The sequence below is a fragment of the Podarcis erhardii genome (genome assembly GCF_964252035.2).
Source record: "Podarcis erhardii genome assembly, chromosome: 17".
Taxonomy (NCBI): domain Eukaryota; kingdom Metazoa; phylum Chordata; class Lepidosauria; order Squamata; family Lacertidae; genus Podarcis; species Podarcis erhardii.
In genome coordinates, this window is record NC_138515.1 from 1,887,786 (window position 1) to 1,909,099 (window position 21,314).

At 45.7% G+C, this 21,314-nt stretch overlaps 1 protein-coding gene across 2 annotated transcripts; it reads right to left on the reverse strand.

Moving 5' to 3' along the window:
• Nucleotides 1-341: 341 nt before the first annotated feature.
• LOC309331943 (protein bicaudal D homolog 2-like) lies at nt 342-21,278 on the reverse strand. 2 transcript variants are annotated; one of them, XM_081844531.1, is made up of 9 exons: nt 21,140-21,278; nt 16,693-16,912; nt 16,369-16,581; nt 14,178-14,330; nt 10,990-11,397; nt 7,395-8,162; nt 3,004-3,155; nt 1,807-2,011; nt 342-1,004 (listed from the first exon to the last, which is right to left on the reverse strand). In XM_081844531.1, exons 2-9 carry the CDS (start codon nt 16,903-16,905, stop codon nt 999-1,001), a joined length of 2,118 nt encoding a protein of 705 aa, XP_081700657.1. In that variant the 5' UTR covers nt 16,906-16,912; nt 21,140-21,278; the 3' UTR covers nt 342-998. The 2 variants fall into 2 exon arrangements, with proteins under 2 accessions (XP_081700657.1, XP_081700658.1); XM_081844532.1 differs by lacking the exon at nt 21,140-21,278 and adding an exon at nt 20,575-20,959.
• Between the last annotated feature and the right edge of the window lie 36 nt (nt 21,279-21,314).

Sequence of the window (21,314 nt, forward strand, 5' to 3'; positions counted from 1 at the left end):
GTAGTGGTTAAGAGCGGTAGTCTCTTAATCTGGGGAACCGGGTTCGTGTCTCCGCTCCTCCACCTGCAGCTGCTGGGTGACCTTGGGCCAGTCACACTTCTCTTAAGTCTCTCAGCCCCACTCACCTCACAGAGTGTTTGTTGTGGGGGAGGAAGGGAAAGGAGATTGTGAGCCGCTTTGAGACTCCTGAAGGGGAGTGAAAGGCGGGATATCAAATCCAAACTCTTCTTATAGTCTAAAATCAAAGAGTGGGTTTCTAGTAATAATCTTATGTTATTTATCATATTTTGTAATAACTATTATTTAATGCTCTGAATTAGTTAAAGAAAAAAGGCTAGGGATGCAGGGAAATCAATTCTTTATTTGAGGCAAACAACCAGGGCTCATCTTGCTCCAGACTACAAAGAAAACTGTTTCATACTCTTATACTGCTGGTGTCAGGATGGTGAGGTTAACAGGAGACACTGCTGGGTCCATCTCACAACATGTCTCATGGCTGCATGGGGCTAGTTTTCCTTCTCCCCACAATCCATGCAGTCAGCAATATAGTCATTAACTATGTGCAAAACCCCATGGGGAGTCAGGTAGAGAAGTGATGGGCCTGGGAGAGTACAGCAGCGCAAAGAAATTCAGGGGAAGGGAAGAACCCATCTTTTCACAGCCAGACCCAAAGCAGGCAGCCCTGGTCATTAAGGCAGACATCAGTGTCTCACAAAAAGGCACAGTGTTAGAGGCGCTTAGGAAAGTCGGCACTGAGGCAAACAGAGAAAAGGTTTGTGTATCTTCACATAACTCTTAAGGCACAAGGGCAGGAAGCAAACACTGGCTGGAGGCCTGCTGCTGGCACAGGGTTCCTCTTGATGGGCTACAGCTTGCAGGTGCCAGGCTTCTCCATGTTATGCAAAAGATAATAATAATAAATGGAGTTCTGTGACCACAATGGAAGACACTGAATGAATGAGAAGTGCCTGGAAATCCTGCACTGGATACTGGCTGTCTCATCTCTGAAAGGAGAACGGGGACCAGGGAGAGAAGAAAGGCAGTTAGAAAGATACATTAAAAAAGTACCGCTTGTTTTCCTATAGCTCTCCTGTGCTGGCCCTGGCATAGTTACTCACATTACAGCTAAGCATTCACACAGCACTTGAACTGTTTAAGGTGCCACCATATTGACCAATTTTGCTGACTGGTGTGGGAGGGAGGACACTGAGGCTGGCATAAGGCCACCTAGTGGGTTCACAAAGGCTTCAGTGCCACATTAGCTCTCAGTCATAAGGCTGCATGGAAGGTGGGGTAGGGGATTGCTATTGGTCCGTGGACAATAGAGCCTTGGCTCTCACGTGTGTCATCATTTAATTTTCATTTACTGCATTTATATCCCACCTTTTTCTCTATGGAGCTCCTCATATAATCCCCAAAACAGTCTGCTGAGAGGCAGTGACTGGTGGTGAGCTTCATGGACAAGTGGGGATTTGAACCCTGGTCTCTCAGGTCCTAGTCTGACATTCTAACCACATTACCACACTGACTCTCCTGGTTTATCATCTCCAGAGATAATTGCTTGGATAAGTAAGTGTTATTAAAGCTGAACAAGTACACTGGTTATACATCACTCAAGGCTACACCTTCTCAGGGCTATTACCCTGCCACAGTTCTATGCGAAATTTGAACTGATAAATTTGAAGAAGCTGTGTATCACTCCCAAAGGCAGCTGGGCAGCATTACATCCTAAGCAAGTAAATGGCTTCAGGGGGTTTTGTTTCACCACGCACCCATAGCAGAACTCATTGCTCCAACTGTTCTTACCGCACTACCCTTGGCTGGCCTGAGTGCCCTCCTGCTACTTCCCCGTGGCCCCTCAGCCGGGCTCTCCAGGGACTCCAACCTTTGTGTGAGTGCCAGCTTCTGCTGTATGGCCATGCGCAAGAGGGAACTCAGTGTCTTCTTCTCATCCTCAGCAGCTGCCAGCTGCCGCTGCATCTCATCTAGCTGACTCACATACTGGTCACACCTGGAGACAGATGGAGGTGGTGAGTTCAAGGCAAGTGTCAAAAAGGATCAACACCACAGAATCCTGGGCAGGCCTCACACCAGCTCTCAGTGCTTTGCATATACTCAGGGTCCCATCAAATGCCAGAAAAAGAATGGAATATCCCACTGGACACTAATCATTGCTTGCTGAAATCTTGGCTCCCTTTAAATTTGCTGCCAAGGAGTGTGGTGGAGTCTCCTCCTTTTTTGGAATTTGCTGCCAAGGAGTGTGGTGGAGTCTCCTTCTTTGGAGGTCTTTAAGCAGTGGCTTGACAACCATATGTCAGGAGTGCTCTGATGGTGTTTCCTGCTTGGCAGGGGGTTGGACTCGATGGCCCTTGTGGTCTCTTCCAACTCTATGATTCCATGAAATTAAGGGTGGTTTCTAGTCCTTATGGTTGTGAAAGTATACTGGAAAATGCATGAGCAATGCCTGGCAATATCTCAGAAGCTATAGGAATAGGGCTTCAATAATATGAATAGTTTGGCCAACTGTCAAAACAAGTTATGAGGAATCTAAGAAATTTTGTTTTATGTTGTGCAATATATAGGCTCTATATTCCACCCTTTGGTGGCACAGAATATGACAAACATTGCACATCTTGGAGCTTTGTTTTAGTTCAGCACCCCCTCAAAGAGCATTACCTCACCCCCTGCAGCTTCCTTCTCTTGTGCAACTTCTGCAGTCTAAGCAGCTTTCCATCTCTTTCTATGCATCGTGTGAAACCAGCCTTCCTAGTCCACAACCAGTCAATATCACAATTACTTGATACTCCAAATCTACATGGCAAGTCCTCAGTTTCAGCACTTGTGTGAGGATGGTGGCACAATTCCAACATGAAACAGGAGCAGCAGTAGATCAAAGGCTCAATGCCAGCCCCCACCCACTTCAAGAGGTGGCTTACCTCCAACCTCTGCCCCACTGCCCCTTCTCTACTATAGACACAGCTCCCTGGGATGCCCGTTCCTAACCTGCTGGCGAACATGGCACGTAGGGAGCAGAAAGTAGCAGCATCCTCCTTCAAGGCTTTCAGCTCATGACGCAGCTTGGCCATGGTCTCAGACACCAGCACCTTCTCGCCTTCAAACTGGCTTTTAAGGTTTGAGAGGGCGGCCTCTGCCGTCTAAAAGGGAAGGTTGCCAATGGTCAGATGATGCACTAACAAAATGAATTTCAATAGGGACAAATGTAAGGTTCTGCATTTAGGCAGGAATAACCAGATGAACAAATAAAAGATGGCGGACACTTGGCTTGCCAGTAGTAGCTGTGAAAAGGATCTAGTGGTCTTTGTAGACCACAAGCTGACCCTCAGTCAACAGTGTGATGCAGCAGCAAAAAAAGCAAATGCTATGCTATGCTGCATCAACAGAAGTCTAGTGTCTGGTCAATGGAAGTAATACTACCACTCTGTTCTTCCTTGGTTAGACGACGCCTGGAGTTCTGGGCTTCACAATTTAAGGAGGATATTGACAAGCTGTAACGTATGCAGAGGAGGGATGACCAAGATGAACAAGGGTCTGGAAACCACGCCTTATGAGAAATGGTTGAAGGAGCTGGGTATGTTTAGCCTAGAAAAGAAGAGATATGATAGCCACCTTCCAATATCTCAAGAGATATTACATGGAGGATGGAGCTTGCTTGTTTTCTCCTGCTCTGGAGGGTAGGACTTGAACCAAGAAAGGAGATTCCAACTAAACACCAGGAAGAACTTTTTGACAGTAAGAGCTGTTTGACAGTAGAAGGGATTCTTTCGGGATGTGGTGGACTCTCTTTCCTTGAAGGTTTTAAAGCAGAGGTTCGATGGCCATCTGTCATGGATGCTTAGTTGAGATTCCTGCATTGTAGGGGGTTGAACTAGATGACCATTGAGGTCCCTTCCCATTCTTTGACCTAGATCTTCTCCGCATGGAAACACCCTTCACCATATGCAGAAAGTATCATTAAAGCACTGGCACAGAAACATAGCGCACACACCCTTCTATGCTGCTCTGCATAGGAGACTCAAACAGGCAGCTGGAACCATTCCACCCACAAGAACAATCTTGGAAGAGCCAGGCACATGGGGCTACCAGCCTGCTGATAAGGAAATACCTTCAAGAAGCTACTTCACTTGCAGGTCAGCAACAGGGAACACATCAACAGGACACCTTTTTCAGAGATTGAACAAGTTTATGTGTCTCTAGGATTACACTCATGGGTGGCCCCATTCTTGCTTCAGCCCTTTTTTTAAAAGCAAGAGAAGATGCTCCAGCAAGGAGCCTCCAGAACACAGCCTAGGGTGCTTGAAAGATCCCAGGACTGCTCAATCCTGGTATATGTGCAAGGAGTATTCCCCAATGTCCAGTCTTACACATGCAAGCTGTCTCAGAAATTCATCGTGTGCGTTTTTCAACAGGTGCAGGTTCAACTGCAACCACATGGAGATCTCTGGATGCCAGGTTGGCAACTGATATCTCCATCTGGCATCTTCATCTTCATCAGCATGAAGATGATGGACTTTTCGGAGCTAGCCGACCTGACCAGAAGAGTCCACGATCAGAATGAGGAGGAGTACAAGGAAGAATGGATGAAATTTAATGATTATTTAGTTAAATACGTTAAGTTAAATTAACTGGAAAAAGCTTGCAATCACCAGTTAGGCTTAGGACTTAAATAAGTAATGTGATGAATTATGTTTAATGCTGAATTGGGGAGAAAGAGTGATGTTAAGTGATTAAGTTAAAATTATAAGAACTTTGATTTGGAAAACCGTTAAAATGATAAGCACTGAAATTCAACTAGGGGGATACGAGGAAGTCACTTAACAATGTTAAGAAGATTAGTTTTAATAAGGTTATGATTTATGTTTGTTTGTTTGTTTATTTGTTAGTGTGTTTTTAATTTTGTGAAAATCAATAAAAAAAATTGAAGGGAAAAAAAAGACATCTCCATCTGGCTGGCCCCTCCAGTTTTTTTAAAGCAGGTAAGCGGAAGAGTTTATTTATTGCCTTGATCTCCTGCCTTTTTCTCCAAGGAGTACATGGTTAACTTCTCTCCTCAGTTAATCTCTACAATGACCCTGTGAGGCAAGTTCAGAGGCTGTGCCTGGCCCAAGGTCACCCAGGGAGCTTCATGACTGAGTGGGGATTTGAACCCTGATCTTGTCGGCCCACGTCCCACACTCTAACCACTACACCAAACTGGCTTCCTAGAGTACTTCTGCTATGGAGTAGCTTATATAAGTCAAGTAGGTAAATAAATATGGGGAAAGAAAAATGTCACTTGGAGTAAGGTCTGAAGTGTTTTCCTTGAAGCTTGAATTTGTTTTATTCTGGATTGTTCGTTTTACTTGATGTTTTAATGTGTTGTAAACCACCAATATTTTTTTTCTCTTTAAAATGTAAAGTGGTATAGAAACAAAATTATCAACAAGCTTCATTTTTTTTTTTTTAAAAAGGTGTCTAGACATTATGTTGTGGTGACCATAACATAGGTTTAAGGTGCCATTTGGTGATTAGCTTAAATATCTGAGTTTCTAACACTGAATGCAAGCCCAGACCACCACTCTTTTGGGATGCCTTCTTTCCCAGGCCTGGAAAGTTGGAGAAAACCTATCAGCAGCCTAAGCACAGGGCTCATGCTGCAAACAGTGAGGAAAGCCACAATAGTTGCTAGGAATGCAGGGCTGTGAAGAGAACAGTACTGGTGGGACCAGGGAGGAGGAGCAGAACAGGACAAGGGCAGCCCCAGGACTGCAGCCAAAGGAAGTGGGGTGGATAAACCCCTCCCAGACAATTGGAAATTCTATTAACAGGGTTGCTATAAGCCGCCACCCCCTCCAAGTGCATTTTCTTGGTTTGCACTGGATGCTGTCAGTCCACCCAGAGTTTAAACATGGCACTGGTATTTGGAAGGCAGGGCCTGCTGTCTGGGTACCTAGACAAAGTGTCCTGCTCTGCATTCCCCACCATCTAAGGTACAGCTAGTGGTTAAATGTGTCAAGGTTTTTTTTCAGCTGTTGTGCCCAAACTCTGGAACCCAGGAGGCCCACTTAGCCCCATACCCATCAGCTTTCCAAAGAAAGGCTATTGAAAACCACCTTATTATTTAGGCAGACTTGTAGCCTGCCTCCCCAGTCTGCTGCTCTTTGATTGTTGTTATTATTATTTGTTTCTTGGTGGCTTTCCAAAAAAGCAGCTTATGAAAGATTAAAACAAATGGTATGCAAGGGCCTGTGATCTCAGGCCATGCCACATCACATCCAGGCCTATTTATGGGCCAAAATCATGTGGGAGCACTGAATGAGAGGTTGGGAATACAATTCCACTCCAGAGAATCTTAGTTTTAGAACATGTTTCTAGCCTTCATTGTTGTAAGCCACCATCAAAATATTTCTGTTGTGGGAGGAGGAAATGCAGCTAATAACAATCCACAGTTAACCTGACATGATGGAAGGATGGAAGCCACAAAGAGGATGATTTAAAGAGAAAGACATATGCAACGGAAAAGATGTTTTGAAGGCATTGCAGTGATGGAATCCAATGGCTGGGTTGCTCTTAGAATGGTCTCTCTGTAAACAGTTTTTGTGAGTTTATTTATGCTGTAGCTTGACACTGTTATCAGTAGGAAGGAATGTGAGTTTGGGTAAGGCGAGCACAGATGGAGGAGACAGGAGAACTGCAATAAATCAGTGAACCAGGGAAAGAATTTTGATTTGAACATGTGAAAATATTCAAGCTGGAAAATAAATGCCGAAATCTGGAAATAAGAACTTACTGAAATATTACACATGCTGCAATCAAATAGACACACTAAGTTTTTTAAAATATATTTGCTGTTTGCAGGGTTGTAAAGGGGCAGCTGATGGAAAATATAATTGAAATTATGGGGTGATTTCAACTAGAAATTGAGAACTAACAGCAACGGGGGTCTATCATGGACATATCTTGCAAGAAGAGAAGGAAATCAGTTTTGGAAATTGTATTGAATTAATTCAGTAATGATTTGTAATAATTTGGAAAATCAATAAAAATAATTGGAACAATCCCTTGCTCTTCCCATGATAGACAGAAGAAACCTGTGTAAAATAAATGTTGTATAATTCTGCAATTTGCAAGATCGCAAAATATTGCCTCGGCAAAGATTCATTTACTTTTAGACACAACATACTCACAGCCTGATCATACCTGTTTTGTGACTTCTTAACACATTCAGTTTTGCAGTCAGTGTAAGAAAATTCCCATAACTCTCACTGATGAGCCCATTTGGCACCAGTAGCTGAGGGTGCTCCCAGTCCCAGCTGCAGACCCACACCTTTCTCACCCTCCCCATCCTATTCACTCAGGGCTGACTTGCACCACAGACAGGCTACTCCTGCACCCACCTGCTTGTTGGCCTTGAGTACTGTGCGCAGAGTGGCGATCTGCTCCCGCTTAGTACTCAGCAGGGACTTCAGCTTCAGCACCTCCTCCACCAGCGCCTCCTTGTCACGTTCCAGTTCGGCACTGTGCCCCATCAGGCCCTGCTCATGCACCAGGGAGAGCGCCACCTGCAGGTGCCCTAGTTGTTCTCGCAAGACGGCAGTCAGGTTGGCCACATTGAGGGGCTCCAACCCACAGGGGGAACTGGGGCTGCTGGCGGGGGACTGGTCCCCACTGCTGCTTGTCTCCATTTCTGTGAGTAGGAGTTTTCGGGAGGACCGTCTTCTGCACATGCTCCGGGCTCCACGACCTTCCCGGTAATAGTCCAACACAACACGCTGAGGGGTGATGCTGTGGCAGGCACAGACATGATGATACAGAGCGGCCATCTCCTCGGAAAAACACAGGAGCTCTTCCTGGGCCTGCGCCAGCCGTGACTGACTCTCCCGTGCCATCCTTCGGGCAACCCGCAGCTCTGTTTCTAACTGAGCAGCTGCCTCCCTCTCCTGCCGGGCTGCCAGCTGGGCCTTTTCTAACTCTTCATAGCAGCGCTCCCTCTTACAGGATGATGGGTGGTCCCTGCCATTGCTAGGGCCAGCATCCAGGGTCTGAAACTGCTCCACCTCATGGTTGTTGCACAGCTGTTGCTGGGCTAGAGCCTCCTGGGTGCTGCTCAGCTGTTTCTTAAGGTCCTGCAGGTCTGAGGCAAGCGAGGCCTTCTCATTTTCTGTCTAATAATGCAAACAGGAAATTAGAAAGGGGAGAGAGTTTGGTGTTTATGTTTCCCAACACAAGGCATGGAGATAAACTGAGCCATAAGATAAATCCAGATCCAAGGAGGCCAATAGAACTCTAAGTTGTTGGGACATACTCAAGAGCAGTGTATTTTGCAGAGCTACATCCTGGCATGGAAAACAGGAACTAAACTGGGAGTAGCTGGCAAGGACACTCTTAATAGGCAAGTGCTCTGAGTGAGCAAGGACAGCGCTGGTTTTGCAGCCTTACCCCAGAGATTAAGGCTGCTCAGTTCTATTCCGAAACTGTGACCCTTTTGGAGGGATCAATACAGAAGGGACAGGCTTCTCTCTTTATAGAGCTTGCCACTCCCAGGTCTCAAGTTTCCATCTGGGCTTTAAAGAGCCATACAAAAAGAAGCTGAGCTTCCGGGCTTTTGATTCGCAGCCAGGTATTTCCTTTGGCCAAGGGTGGCCAGAATGAGGCTAGCCGGAAGTGACCCAGAATCAACTATCATAGCATTCACCTTCAGGAGGCTCTCTAAACTGTGGATGATCTCTAATACAAGATAAGCTGTTAAAAATGGAAGATGGAAGAAGAGAGAGCTGCATTCTAGACAAAAAGTGGACAAAGTGGACAAATATCTCCAATACCTTGCAAGAGTAGAACAGCATTCAAACCTCCTTTGCCAAGACAACTGGCTTGGCAGGAGGGAGAGATAATCTGCAGACAAGCAGCCTGAAGGGGGTGGGGAAAGTGCAACAGGGTCAGGCCAGAGCATGACGCCAGCTGGGCAGGATGTGCAGCTGCTCGGAATAACTTTAGTGGCTTCCTGCCACTCACTCTACAGGCGGCTGAGAAGCTTCCAGCTCAACCGGAGTGGGGAGACAGACAGACAGACAGAAACAAACAGCAGACTCCACAGACAAGATTATTGGCAGAGTAGAAACCCAAAAGCAATGCCTCTGGCATCCAAGCGACTTGCAGTCAGAATAGCTCCTTTGAGTTCACTGTGGATCAATACTATCAAGCCATAATTTTGATCTCTAAAACCTTGCTTAGAAAATCACTTCCCAGCCTAGCATTTTCTTAGCTTTTGCCACACCCATGCTCCCCGCCCTACAGAAAGAGGAAGTAGTCCCATTACAGTACATTTTAAGCTTTGAAGAACAGGAACCCACTTTTTGACATCACAGCCTGATTGTTCAAATTGCAATGGTGGCCACTATTTGTGCTGTAATACCTTCATCCTCTGTGCCTGAGGCAAAACGGAATGGCAAGGAGTTCTAGGGGATGCCATCCAATGCTGCCCTGGACCACTTCAGGATTACAGATGGAAAAATCAAGGGTCTACAAATCTAGCTGGAGTTGCCCTTGCCAGATAGTCAACACCAAGATATCCCACTCCTGCATCCTCTGTGAATGGGGAGGGAATAATATTTTTCTCTATTTTTTATTTTCCCTTAAAGTAAAAATAATGCAAATAGAAATGTGCACCCCACCATGAGACTATCATTTATCATAATGATAAATTTCCAAAAATTTAAGACTTCTTGAGATGGTTTAACAACATGAACTCCAGAAATATTCTCCATATTTTCTCAAAGTCATTTCTCTTCCATATTCCCCTTCTTACTTTAACAGCACACGTTAATTTATCATTAATTGCTATATCCCACACTTCTTTGTACCATTCTTCTATTCAGCATCCACCTTGCTTTTACCATTTCCTAGCTTTGATAACTCTTCCCACTGTCAACAAGTTTTTAAGTTCTTCATAACTTGCGTACAGGGAGGGAATAATTCTGCTGGGCACAAGAGACCACTCACTCTCCCCAGGTTCTCTGACAATCGTGTGGCTGGATAAAAGCAAGGGATAAGTAAAGGTAAAGGGATCCCTGACCATTAGGTCCAGTCGCAGGCAACTCATCTTGCTTTACTTGCTGAGGGAGCCAGCGTACAGCTTCTGGGTGATGTGGCCAGCATGACTTAAGCCGCTTCTGGTGAACCAGAGCAGCGCACGGAAACGATGTTTACCTTCCTGCTTTCAAACTGCTAGGTTGGCAGGAGCAGGGACCGAGCAACGGGAGCTCACCCCATCGCGGGGATTCGAACTGCTGACCTTCTGATCGGCAAGCCCTAGGCTCTGCGTTCTTTGCAGGTACAAGAGGGCTCCGGGCAGGAGGGGAAGTGGAAGAGAAAAACAAGGGGTCTTGCCTTGCATCAGCACACTGGGCTTTGCACAGCTAGTGCTGTTTATTCCCCAAGCCCAGCATAAAGTGAGAACTGAAGCACATCCCTCCTGATAAGTTCCCCACAAGCACCAGAGGACTCTTGTGTGGGAGATCAATGACAACTGCCTATTAGCCAAAGCAAGAGATGGACTGTCCAAGGAAGAAGAATTTGGTTTAAATGACGCCCTCCTGTAAAAAACAAGTCTCTGTACATTCAAATATAAATTACCAGGGGCAAAGACTAAACTAGAATCATCTTGCCAATACTAGCTTTGTTTTTCTACAATGGAGCATTCAACAATTTGATTCCCTCTCTTGAAGTATTACACAGTAACTACAGAGACAGGGGCAAGGACTTTTTCAGAATTTGGATACACAGTACATGGCAGTGGACTGAATCTATAACAGAGCTGCAAACCCCACGTTAGCCAGCTGGGGTAGGGTGAGGGGTGGGGATAGCTAACCATTCGCATTGGCCTAAAACATAGCACATCTTGCTCCACTGTGCAACAGGAATGCAATTCACGTTGTTAGTCATCTCATATTGAAACCAAACCTCTCCCTGATCCACAGGGCTTAACCTGCTTACCTGGAGCAGCTGTTGCTGCAGTTTGTGAATCTCTGCCAAGTTAAGCTCACTGAAGAGGTCTGCCACAAGACCAGGTGCAGGCCGGATGTTGTGGGGTGTGGAAGCCATGCTCCCAATGCTGCTGGCATTGGCAAAGCCACTATCCTGTTCCTCTGCACGGCTGTGGTTAAGCTCTTCTAGGTTGGCTTGCAAGCTGCTTAGGGAGTCATGGCGCCCTCCTGTGCAGATGGCCAGCTCTCGCCGCAATTCCTGCTTCTGCTCACGCTCTGCCTGCAGAGCCTCTAGTGCCTCCTGAAGTTGGTGTTCTGCCAGGTCCCGGAGACGACCCAGCTCCAGCAGCTGAGTCCCAGCAAGCACCAGCTCTTCCTCTCGGCAGCTAAGGGCATGCTTGATGCTCTCAAACTCCACCTGAGGAAGGAAAAAAGGGCACAATACTAGGTGGTTGGCTGCTGCTCATCATCAGGCCCTGCCTCCCCCAGTATTTCATCTGAATTACTGACATCCACATCTTTCAGCTTCAACATCACTTGGACCAGTTTGGCATGACTGAATATGGCACATGATTACACTTTATTTTTACACCAACAGATGGAAAACAATCCCCACCATCCTTTAAGATCCACCAGCAAGCCCTTCTTCCATGTCCTCTTATGTAAGTGTCAGACAGACATGTGGAACTGTGGACAGGCACCTGTATTGTGGAACTTCCTATCACCACCGTTCCAGACACCAAAACAAGAAAACCTGAGTGAGCTTTTAGTGGCCTATTCATGACGTAGATAAGCTGGACAGGCATTTAAGAGCTATTAAAGAATTCTGTTTTATTCATCTTGCACATTATTCTGCAACAAGCTCAAAATAAGTTTAAAATGCAAATCCTATATCCTAGTAGCAAAGGTGGTGGTCCTGTACTTTTTAGTGAAAGAAGGCCATCAGCAAAGTCAGTATGTCTGCATAACTGTGGAACTATAAAAAAAAAAGTTTAACTCAACACAGAAAGAGACATAGCAACAGGTATTCGAATCCAGAAATTGGACTATGCGAGCAATTAAGCATCAGTAAAAAGCAAGGGGAAAGGAACTTAAGAGATGGAAGGATGGAGACAACTGGTCTGCTCCAGTCCCCAACTATTAACACCACTGCAGAGAAATCAGTATTGTGGGTGCAAACTTGAGCATAGCAATTACAGCCCCCAGAGCTTTTAAGAGCTCTGATCCCTTTGAAGTTAAGAGCCTTGGAGAAATATATTCAATCTGATAAAAAATACTTCCTCCAAACCCAATTAATTGCACAGATCCCAGGTACAAAGGCGCGCGCGCGCACGCACACACACACACACTGCATGTACCGTATTTTTTGCTCTATAAGACGCACCAGACCACACGCCACCTATTTTTTGGAGGAGAAAAACAAGAAAAAAAAATATTCTGAATATCAGAAGCCAGAACAGCAAGAGGGAACGCTGCGCAGTGAAAGCAGCAATCCCTCTTGCTGTTCTGGCTTCTGGGATAGCTGCGCAGCCTGGCTTCTGGGATTGCTGCCAGTGTGGTGTAGTGGTTAAGAGCGGTAGTCTCGTAATCTGGGGAACCGGGTTTGCGTCTCCGTTCCTCCACCTGCAGCTGCTGGGTGACCTTGGGCCAGTCACACTTCTCTGAAGTCTCTCAGCCCCACTCACTTCACAGAGTGTTTGTTGTGGGGGAGGAAGGGAAAGGAAAAAGTTAGCCGCTTTGAAACTCCTTAAAGGGAGCGAAAGGCGGGATATCAAATCCAAACTCTTCTTCTTCTTCTTCTTCTTCTTCATTCGCTCCATAAGACGGCACACACATTTCCCCTTACTTTTTAGGAGGGAAAAAGTGAGTCTTATAGAGCAAAAAATACGGTAATTTCATTTTGTATACTGCCCTTCATATGAAGATAACGAGGGGATCATAACATAAAAATAAAAAATGAGAACACAAATATAAATTCAACAAATATTAATAGCACCTTAACATCGGAGGCCTTCCAAGAGGCATCCCCTGCCATGCCTAAACTATTGAGGTAAAGAAACTGGATCACTTGCTATGGAATGACCCTTAACTCAGTTGGTTAGAGCATAATGCTGATAATGCCAAGGCTGCAGGTTCAGTCCCTGGAAGGGACAGCTGCATATTCTTGCACTACAGGGGATTGGACTAGATGATCCTCAGGGTCCCTTCCAACTCTATGATTCTATAAGAGGCTTGCTTCACGTTCCTAATAGTGGTACCTCAGAAATCAAACAGAATCTGTTCCAGAAGTCCGTTCAACTTCCAAAACGTTCGAAAACCAAGGGGCAGGAAGCTCCTGCAGCCAACCAGAAGCCGCAGAAGTTGTGTTGGACGTTCGGGTTGCAAAAAGGAACACTCACTTCCGGGTTTGCGGCATTCGGGAGCCAAAACATTCAACTTGCAAGGTGTTCAGGATCCAAGGTATGACTGTACTACTGTCTTTCTAGCAGCAGGCAAATACTTTCTTTTTTAAACTCTCCAAGACAATGAAAAGGTTTTAAGATTTTAAATGGCTAACACTTTAAAACAGGGCTAGATTCAACTAATGAGTTGCGCTAGCAGGAGCTGGCACAAGTCCTGGTAGCACAATGTGGCTTTCCTGTCTCCTCCTGCACCCCCATATCAGCTTGGGAGGGTCAGGAGAACCTTTAGAACAGTGCAAATGGGGAAGAGGAGAGGAGAATTCTAGCCGGCAAGCAGAATTCTTGCACTGGTAGAATGTTCATATTAGTACGACACTGAATTCCACCCTTAACGTTTTGAACTACAGCTTTAAATATGTTTAGACTGTTTATGATGGTTGGTTGCATGTTTTAAGTCCTGTAAGATTGCTCCTGCAATACTGCTAGACTGCTGAGGTTCAGAATCAACTAATCAAGGCTCAGAGTTCAGCCATCTTAGAAGTGTCTCTACAGCAGCTGTATTAGTATCACCCCACTTCCATCCACAAGCCAGCAAAGGTCCATTGGGACATGGTTGTAGGTGAAAGCAAACATACATTTGCAAAATTAAAGCAGGTGAACACAACCGAAGCAGTATTCCTATAAAGCAGATGCTATACAATAACGTGGTTGACATCTGGTCCACACCACTGTATGAAAGGCACACATTCAAGTGGTCAGTGCCAGGCCCACTGTAGTATGTGGAAGATACCAATACCTGACTGCCCTTGAGCACGGAGACCTGCTTCTGCAGAGAGATGTTCTCCTCTTCAAGTTCAGCACAGTCCTGCAACTGACGCAGCTCCCGTGTCTTGACCTGTTTCATCTCCTCACATAGCCGGGCCTTCTCGGATTCTAGGATCTGACATTCCTGGGAAGACAGGGGGAAATAGGAACCAAGTCAGACATGCCACAAACCACCCATCTTATGGTATTACATCAAGGCAGGATTGGATAAGGAAGAACTTGATATAGGATATGTTAATGGCAAGATCCAATACCCAAAGCAACTTCATCCTACCTACAAACACTTTTTAAAGCTTTCTTATTCCATGTTAATTCATGGAGGCTCCTCCTTAAGCTTTAAAACCCTGCTTTTCTGGGGGTCAAAGCTGCATGAGGAGCCTCCACCAGAAGAAAGTACTTGTTCATACAGCTCATGCAACTTGCTTCCAAAGGAGTCAGTGAAGACCAGCACCTTGGATTGCTTTAAAAGAGGACTGGTCAAATTCATGGAGGATAAGGCTACTAGCCATGATGGTGGCACTCTGCCTCCATAGTTGGGAGACACCAGTTTCTGAACACCAGTTGCTAGAAATCAAAGGAGGGGAGGGTGCTCTTGTGCTTGGGTCCTGCTTGAGGGTTGCCCACAGTCATCAAGTTAGCCACTGTGAGGACAGAAAGTTGGTCTAGATGGCCTACTCCAGCAGGATTCTTCTTACATTCTTGAGCACAGGGACCCCACCCAACCCCCATTTCAAAGCTTTGTCCTCCAACTTGGAGGATAACCAGCATGGCAATGGGAGGCAGAGCTAGCATGATTGTCACTGTGGTCTCCTTCATCTTTTTAACATGGGCCAGTAATGCCTGAGGACTTGATTATTAAATCAAAGTGAGGGAGAAGTGTCCACATGGTTTCACACTTAAAAGTATATCTAACACTTACATCAAGCTGCAAGTACAAGCTGCTATTGGTGGTCAACCACAGCAGAACATTTTTATGGCATGACAGTGAATTTCACCCACAGAGTACACTGTAGAAATAACAAAATGCAGGGAGCAACGTCTCACATTCTCATGGACGTCTTAATACTCCAGGAACAAATCACTACCACTTTTCCCATTTCACAGCTAACCAATTTTGCATTCTGGTTTGCAGGACCATTGTGTTAGATTCCCCATTTTTTGCTACTCTGTTTTTCTATGTTATACACTACCAAAGAGGCCCACACATTTTGGTTGGCTGGCTACCAAGGCTAAATTCTATGGTGGCCAAGATCTTGGTACTCTCAATAGCAGAAGGGCAAAACCTTATTCCTGATTTTGCACCGTGTGAGCACTCGGAGCAGCTCAGAAACATAGCACAACTGTGGAAATGATCCTCCAAGTTACCTCCCAACTCAAAGTCTGGGGGAATTGCCACACTATCATTCTGAGGCATTAGACACACCTTTCAAGCTGCAAAATCCAACAACCACTGCAGACCTCCCCTGAAACTTGGAGATGGAAGTAGAACATGCTTGAGGTACTTCAAAAACCTTGGAAGCAATGAGACACAGCCAGCCCTCCTCCCATTATGAGGGTTACCATAGTTGTGTTGTGCTTTAGAAGACCTCTAAAGCACAGCATGATTTCTGAGATGATTCCCCAAAGCACCTCCCCAGCTTCAAGTTTCGGATGACCTCTAGGGTTCATCAAGCTCACCCGAATGGGTGGGATACTCTAGCTTTATAAACTCTAAACCCATAAGCATTTAATTCAGTATTCTATGTAGCTGGCTTTCATTAGTTTAAAGAACAAAAAAATAGAACTTCCAGTCTTGATGGCTGCAGAAATAATCTTGAATACACATGGGCAGTGGTTGGTGAGATTTTCTGAACGGAAACAAACAGGACTTACAGTAGCCAGATACTGGGGCTGCAGTGCTTTATATAACTTGAGGGCCTCATCTGCCCCTTCCTGTCTTAGAAACTATTATGGCGTATAGGTGGCACATCAATCAATAAAACAATGGAAACAGAATTGTGCAAAATGCAGCCAACTGCTTACTACAAATATTTCATTCCTTTATCAATTTAGCAACTAACCTAATACACTTTAGTAAATACATATGTACAGACTTGTGTGCTAGACAGTTCTGAACTACAACCCGTATGGACCACCCCAGTTTCTTAACACAATCACATTACCTTCCTCAAGTCCCGCAGAGCCACACTAATACGCTCATTTTCTACCCCATTGTTGTCCAACTGGGATCTCAGATGCTTTACATTGTTCTGAAGCTCCTCAATAGTCTGAGTCAGGCAGGCTTCTTTGGAAGCAGTTTCTCTGAGCAGACATTCTTCTCGGCTCTCGCCGTCAGCTGCTGCCCGTTTGTGACTGCTGTGGGACTCTGCTAAAGCCTAGGCAAGATAGAAGGAGGCAGGAGATTATGGTTAAGAGCACATTGCCCAAGCTGGAAACATGCTAAGGGCATCCTTGCCCAAGGCAGAACAGGGGAAACTTTCACTCACCTCCTTCATGTGGACCAGCTCCATGCGTAGCACCTCCAACTGGCCTTCCAGCTCACCACAGCGCTGCTTGAGCTCGCCATTTTCCTCCAGCACAGCCAGCCCATACTGTGCAGCCTGGACTTTTTCTCGGGTTGCCTCCTGCAGCTCAGCCACCAGTCGCTCCACCTCTGCTTGAAGCTTTTCTGGATCTTGGGCCATGGAGGCTGCTGGCATGCTGTCCCTGGCCAATGACAGATAAATATTTGCTAGGAGGCAGGAAAGCATAGGTGGAAGCACAGAAGATAAAACTATCAGGCTTCTCTATCCAATAGACAGAGCTGCCAGTCAATCCCCTTTTAAATCCCATTATGGAGATCCCTTGCACACCCAGATTTCATCTCCCCTGCTCATTCAAAACTCAAATATGCCACTGGTGCTCCAACTAAAATCTGGGGTGTTCTTAAGCCACCTCTCAGCACGGATGAGTAACATCTCCAGGCAAGTCTAATCTATTGATCACTCTGACCTATACTAAAGAAAGAGACATATTTTACTCATTTTTATTTAACAATATATAACGCTTGGTTGTAGTAAAACCTCTAAAACAGTTATAGGCAATTAACTGAATAGACATGTATGTGGTAAGTCAACTGCACAAGTAAGGTTTAATTTGTGGCTTTATACAGTAACATTTACAAGTCTGACTTGACCTAACCCCCACCATAGACAAAACAGGCCAAAGATGGCTCAGATGTTCATGATTCAAAGTCAGGCAAAGAGTTATTGTTCTGGGAGGCATCTGAGAAAGAATAGTTTAGATGTTAGCCTCAGACACCAAGGCATAAAATATTTAAGGTAAAGGTAAAGGGACCCCTGACCATTAGGTCCAGTCATGACCGACTCTGGGTTTGTGGCGCTCATCTCGCTTTATTGGCCTGTACAGCTTCCAGGCCATGTGGCCAGCATGACTAAGCTGCTTCTGGTGAAACAGAGCAGTGCACGGAAATGCTGTTTACCTTCCCGCTGGAGCGGTACCTATTTATCTACTTGCACTTTGACGTGCTTTCGAATTGCTAGGTTGGCAAGAGCAGGGACCGAGCAACAGGAGCTCACCCCGTCACGGGGATTCGAACCGCCAACCTTCTGATCGGCAAGTCCTAGGCTCTGTGGTTTAACCCACAGCGCCACCCGTGTCCCTCCTATAAAATATTTACTGGGAGTTTTAATCCTCTATCTCAGCATGCAGGCACAACTACTTAGAAATCAATTAACATGTATGATTCATCATGCAACAGTCGCAGCTGGAACATTACTGTGCCAAACATTGGTGCCTATTTGGTCAGAAACATCACAGACCTCGGCCCAGAAATTGTATCCCACCCTTTCTTTCTCAAAGGACTTCAGCATGGCATAATTAATAACCAAGAGGGAATCAGATGGAAAGATAATAGTACCACTGGGAGAGGCAAATTCAACCCGCCCTCAAATTACGTTCAATGAGAGCTCCCCTGCTCACAATAGATGTGGCTGAATATAAATGTATTGCATTGCTTCTAGAGGAGACCTTGGCTCTGGATGTGTGGAACTCAAAAAAGCATCCAGTGAAAACACCTCCATGCAAAACCTTGCCTATGGAACATGCTCCTTGAAGCATACTAAGAGAGGCTGCTACTGACAGACTGTACTGATTACAACATGATACATAGGAGTTGCTTTTTAGGGATACAGTGGTGCCCCGCAAGACGAATGCCTCGCAAGACGAAAAAACCGCAAGACGAAGAGACTTGCGGAACGAATTATTTTCGTCTTGCGAGGCACCACTGTATATGGGACAACATTGTTTTATGTTTTATAATTTAGATAGAAGTAGCATCTACCCTATGAGAAGAACTGACTTATAGGAAAAGACCAAGGGATGTCTGGAAACTGGGGAGATGCCTTTCAGATACTCAGAACTCAGTGAAGGCAACTGTCATTCTTTACGCAGCATCCAGTACCGCCTCTGTGCATGGAAGTATCATTTAGGAATATGCAAGCTTCCATAAGGAATATGGAAAATATAAGCATTTTTGGTGGTGGTAGTGGTGGGGATACAGAGAAAGCATGCAGCCATGCTTAGGAAGGTCAGGAGTGAAGTTTGCTTTCCTTGTAATAGGGAGGGGGCAAACAGCAGCAGAAACAAGCTTCTCACACTGGCTAACCATTATAACTGCAAGCTTCTCTAAAAAAATAACACAAGCAGTAATCAGAAGAAAATATCACTGTCTAAAGGGTGGAGTATCACATTAGAGTTCATGTCACAGTTCACAACAGCTGTAACTTGCTTTTTGTTATTAGTTAATTATCTGCTGTTCACCAAGTGTTAATGCTTTGACAATTACCACAAATTACGCAGTCAGGTTTACATTTAGGGAAATCGCAGGGATCAGCACACCCAGCGTCCAACGGATGAGCCTCCACTCAGGAAAATTTCTTCACGATCAATGTATCTTCTACTACCAGGCATTTGGCGAAAAATGTTTTTTGATTGGCCAGACATCCAAAACCAAGCTATATGCTGACCTAGAAGATATGTGCCTTGATTTCCATTGCTCCCCATTACAAAATATAACAAAATGTTGTCATCCACTCCTTAACATTAACAAGCATTTTAAAGGATGTAACAAAACAACTCCATCAAAGAATGGTCCACCAGACTTGTAAATAGTTACTTGCCTAGAAAGTAAATGTTATTTGCACCAGTCTATCTTGAGACAATGGAGCGTGCCTCTGCCTTCCCTAACACCCCAGAAAATAGATGTTACTAGCTGGAGAAGTACTAGATAGCAAAGGTGGAGAAGGGTGCCAGCCTTCCCTTTACAACCCAGAACACATTATTTGCACCCGTCCAGCTCCAGGAGTACCCACGGAACCAAACACTATACTGCAGTTTGCAATCACAGGAAATGAAGCAGACAGGAATAGAAATGCAAGGTTGCCCAGAGAAGACTGCAAAAGAGAAAGATGTGAGACTGCCACTTTGTTTTCTGAAGCAAGTTGTATCTTCTCCAGATCATTTTGCTAAGAAAACAAAGAGCCTTAGGACACCTTAAGGCTAGTAAGATTACCACAGTTCCTACAGTGGGTACTAGAGGAAAGGAGGATATAGCTAAAAAAGCTAGAACTAAACTCTGTTTTCACAACAGTCTTCAGACAGGCTTGAGAGACTTCTGCTTTGATGACACATAAGCTGATCAACCACCACTTGACTTCCCTCCACACCAATGCAATGAGAGTTACAGACTACAGCGCTACCTTTATGAGTCTGTCAGTGACTGAGTGCAGGGCAATGTTAGTACTGTAACAAGTGCAGAGGCCTACTTGCCACCAAGGTGAAATGGATCACAGGCGAGGGCTCACAAGAGAATGGACTGTATGAAAGAGCACTACATCACACAAGCTTTCACCTGGAGGTTCAGCTGGTATAGCCCTGAGGCAAACCAGCAATTTTAAAGAGAACTAGGCTAGAGCTGAATGTATGAGCAGGTGAGAAGGAGGACACAGTCAAACAGCTGAAACCCAAAGTTAAAAAGGCAGTAAGCAACAGGAGTCAAAACTGCGGCAATCAAGATACTGCAAGTATCAAAGGAATGCTCCCATAAATAGTAAGAACGATTGCAGAAAAATGCTGTAATATCCTGTCTTGGAGAAACAACACACGCATACCTACCACCCTTGCACTCCAGAAGAAGGACCACCTCCTGCCATTAATCCCATTTTACCCATGAACACATGCTAGGGCAGTGGCCAAAGTAACTAATCCAGATTAAGCAGTCTAGGAATGTGTAACTTGACTTCCCATCTTCATAGTGCAGAAGATTGTTGCTTCACATTCTGTATTAAGCAATGGAACACAGTACCCACCTTTAGCTGTGCTTCCAGCCACAGAATCAAATCGGACCCTGTGCTCCAGCCACAAAACCCCACACTTTCTCCCCCACCCGCTGCTTTGTGTGACACCTTGCCAGTTTCCGAGATCTCAAAACCTCACTGTTCTGCGACATTTTGGTTGGTCCCAAGAAAAAAGTACTGCCCTGCTGTGGATTTCTGAAGGGTTTACTTCCCCCTTCCCGTCTTCTAAATGACCGCTTATTTCGCTTTTTCACGCATCTCAAAAGAAGGTGGGAAACACCACCCTCCTGCGTGACTGGCAACAAGCCAGAAGAGGGCCGAGAAAGCTGCTTTGCAAGCTCGAGTAAGGAAAATTGTTGGCGCGAATCCGTTTTGAGAATAACGCCGCTTCCCCTCCCCACAAAACCCCCCGAACCCCCAGTGTTATAAGGCCCTTGGGTTCCAGAGGCGCTAATGAAAAGGCGCTCGGCTGTCACTTTCGGATGTGAAGGCGGGCTGAGGCGAAAGGACGCCGCTCCCGCGGGGCCGAGGCGGGCTCGACGCGCGCAGCCCCTCGGAGGAAGGCGCGCAAACTCACCTGCGCCCTCACCTCGCGGGCAAGGGGCGTGGCCTCCGCCTCAGCGTCCTCCAATGGCAGAGCGGCAGCGCGGCTGGGCGCGAAGATCACTCCTCCGGCCCCGGCAGAGGCCCAAGCGGGGGATTTCCGCCTCAGGCGGGAGGGCGGGGCGCCTCCCTCTCCTCCGCACGCGGCG

Coding starts and splice junctions, on each gene's coding strand:
- LOC309331943 (XM_081844531.1), bottom strand. CDS start 16,905: ATGCCAGCAGCCTCCATGGCCCAAGATCCAGAAAAGCTTCAAGCAGAG. Junction 16,582..16,692: donor AGCTGGTCCACATGAAGGAG/GTGAGTGAAAGT, acceptor TATCTTGCCTAG/GCTTTAGCAGAGTCCCACAG. Junction 14,331..16,368: donor CTCTGCGGGACTTGAGGAAG/GTAATGTGATTG, acceptor CTGTCTTCCCAG/GAATGTCAGATCCTAGAATC.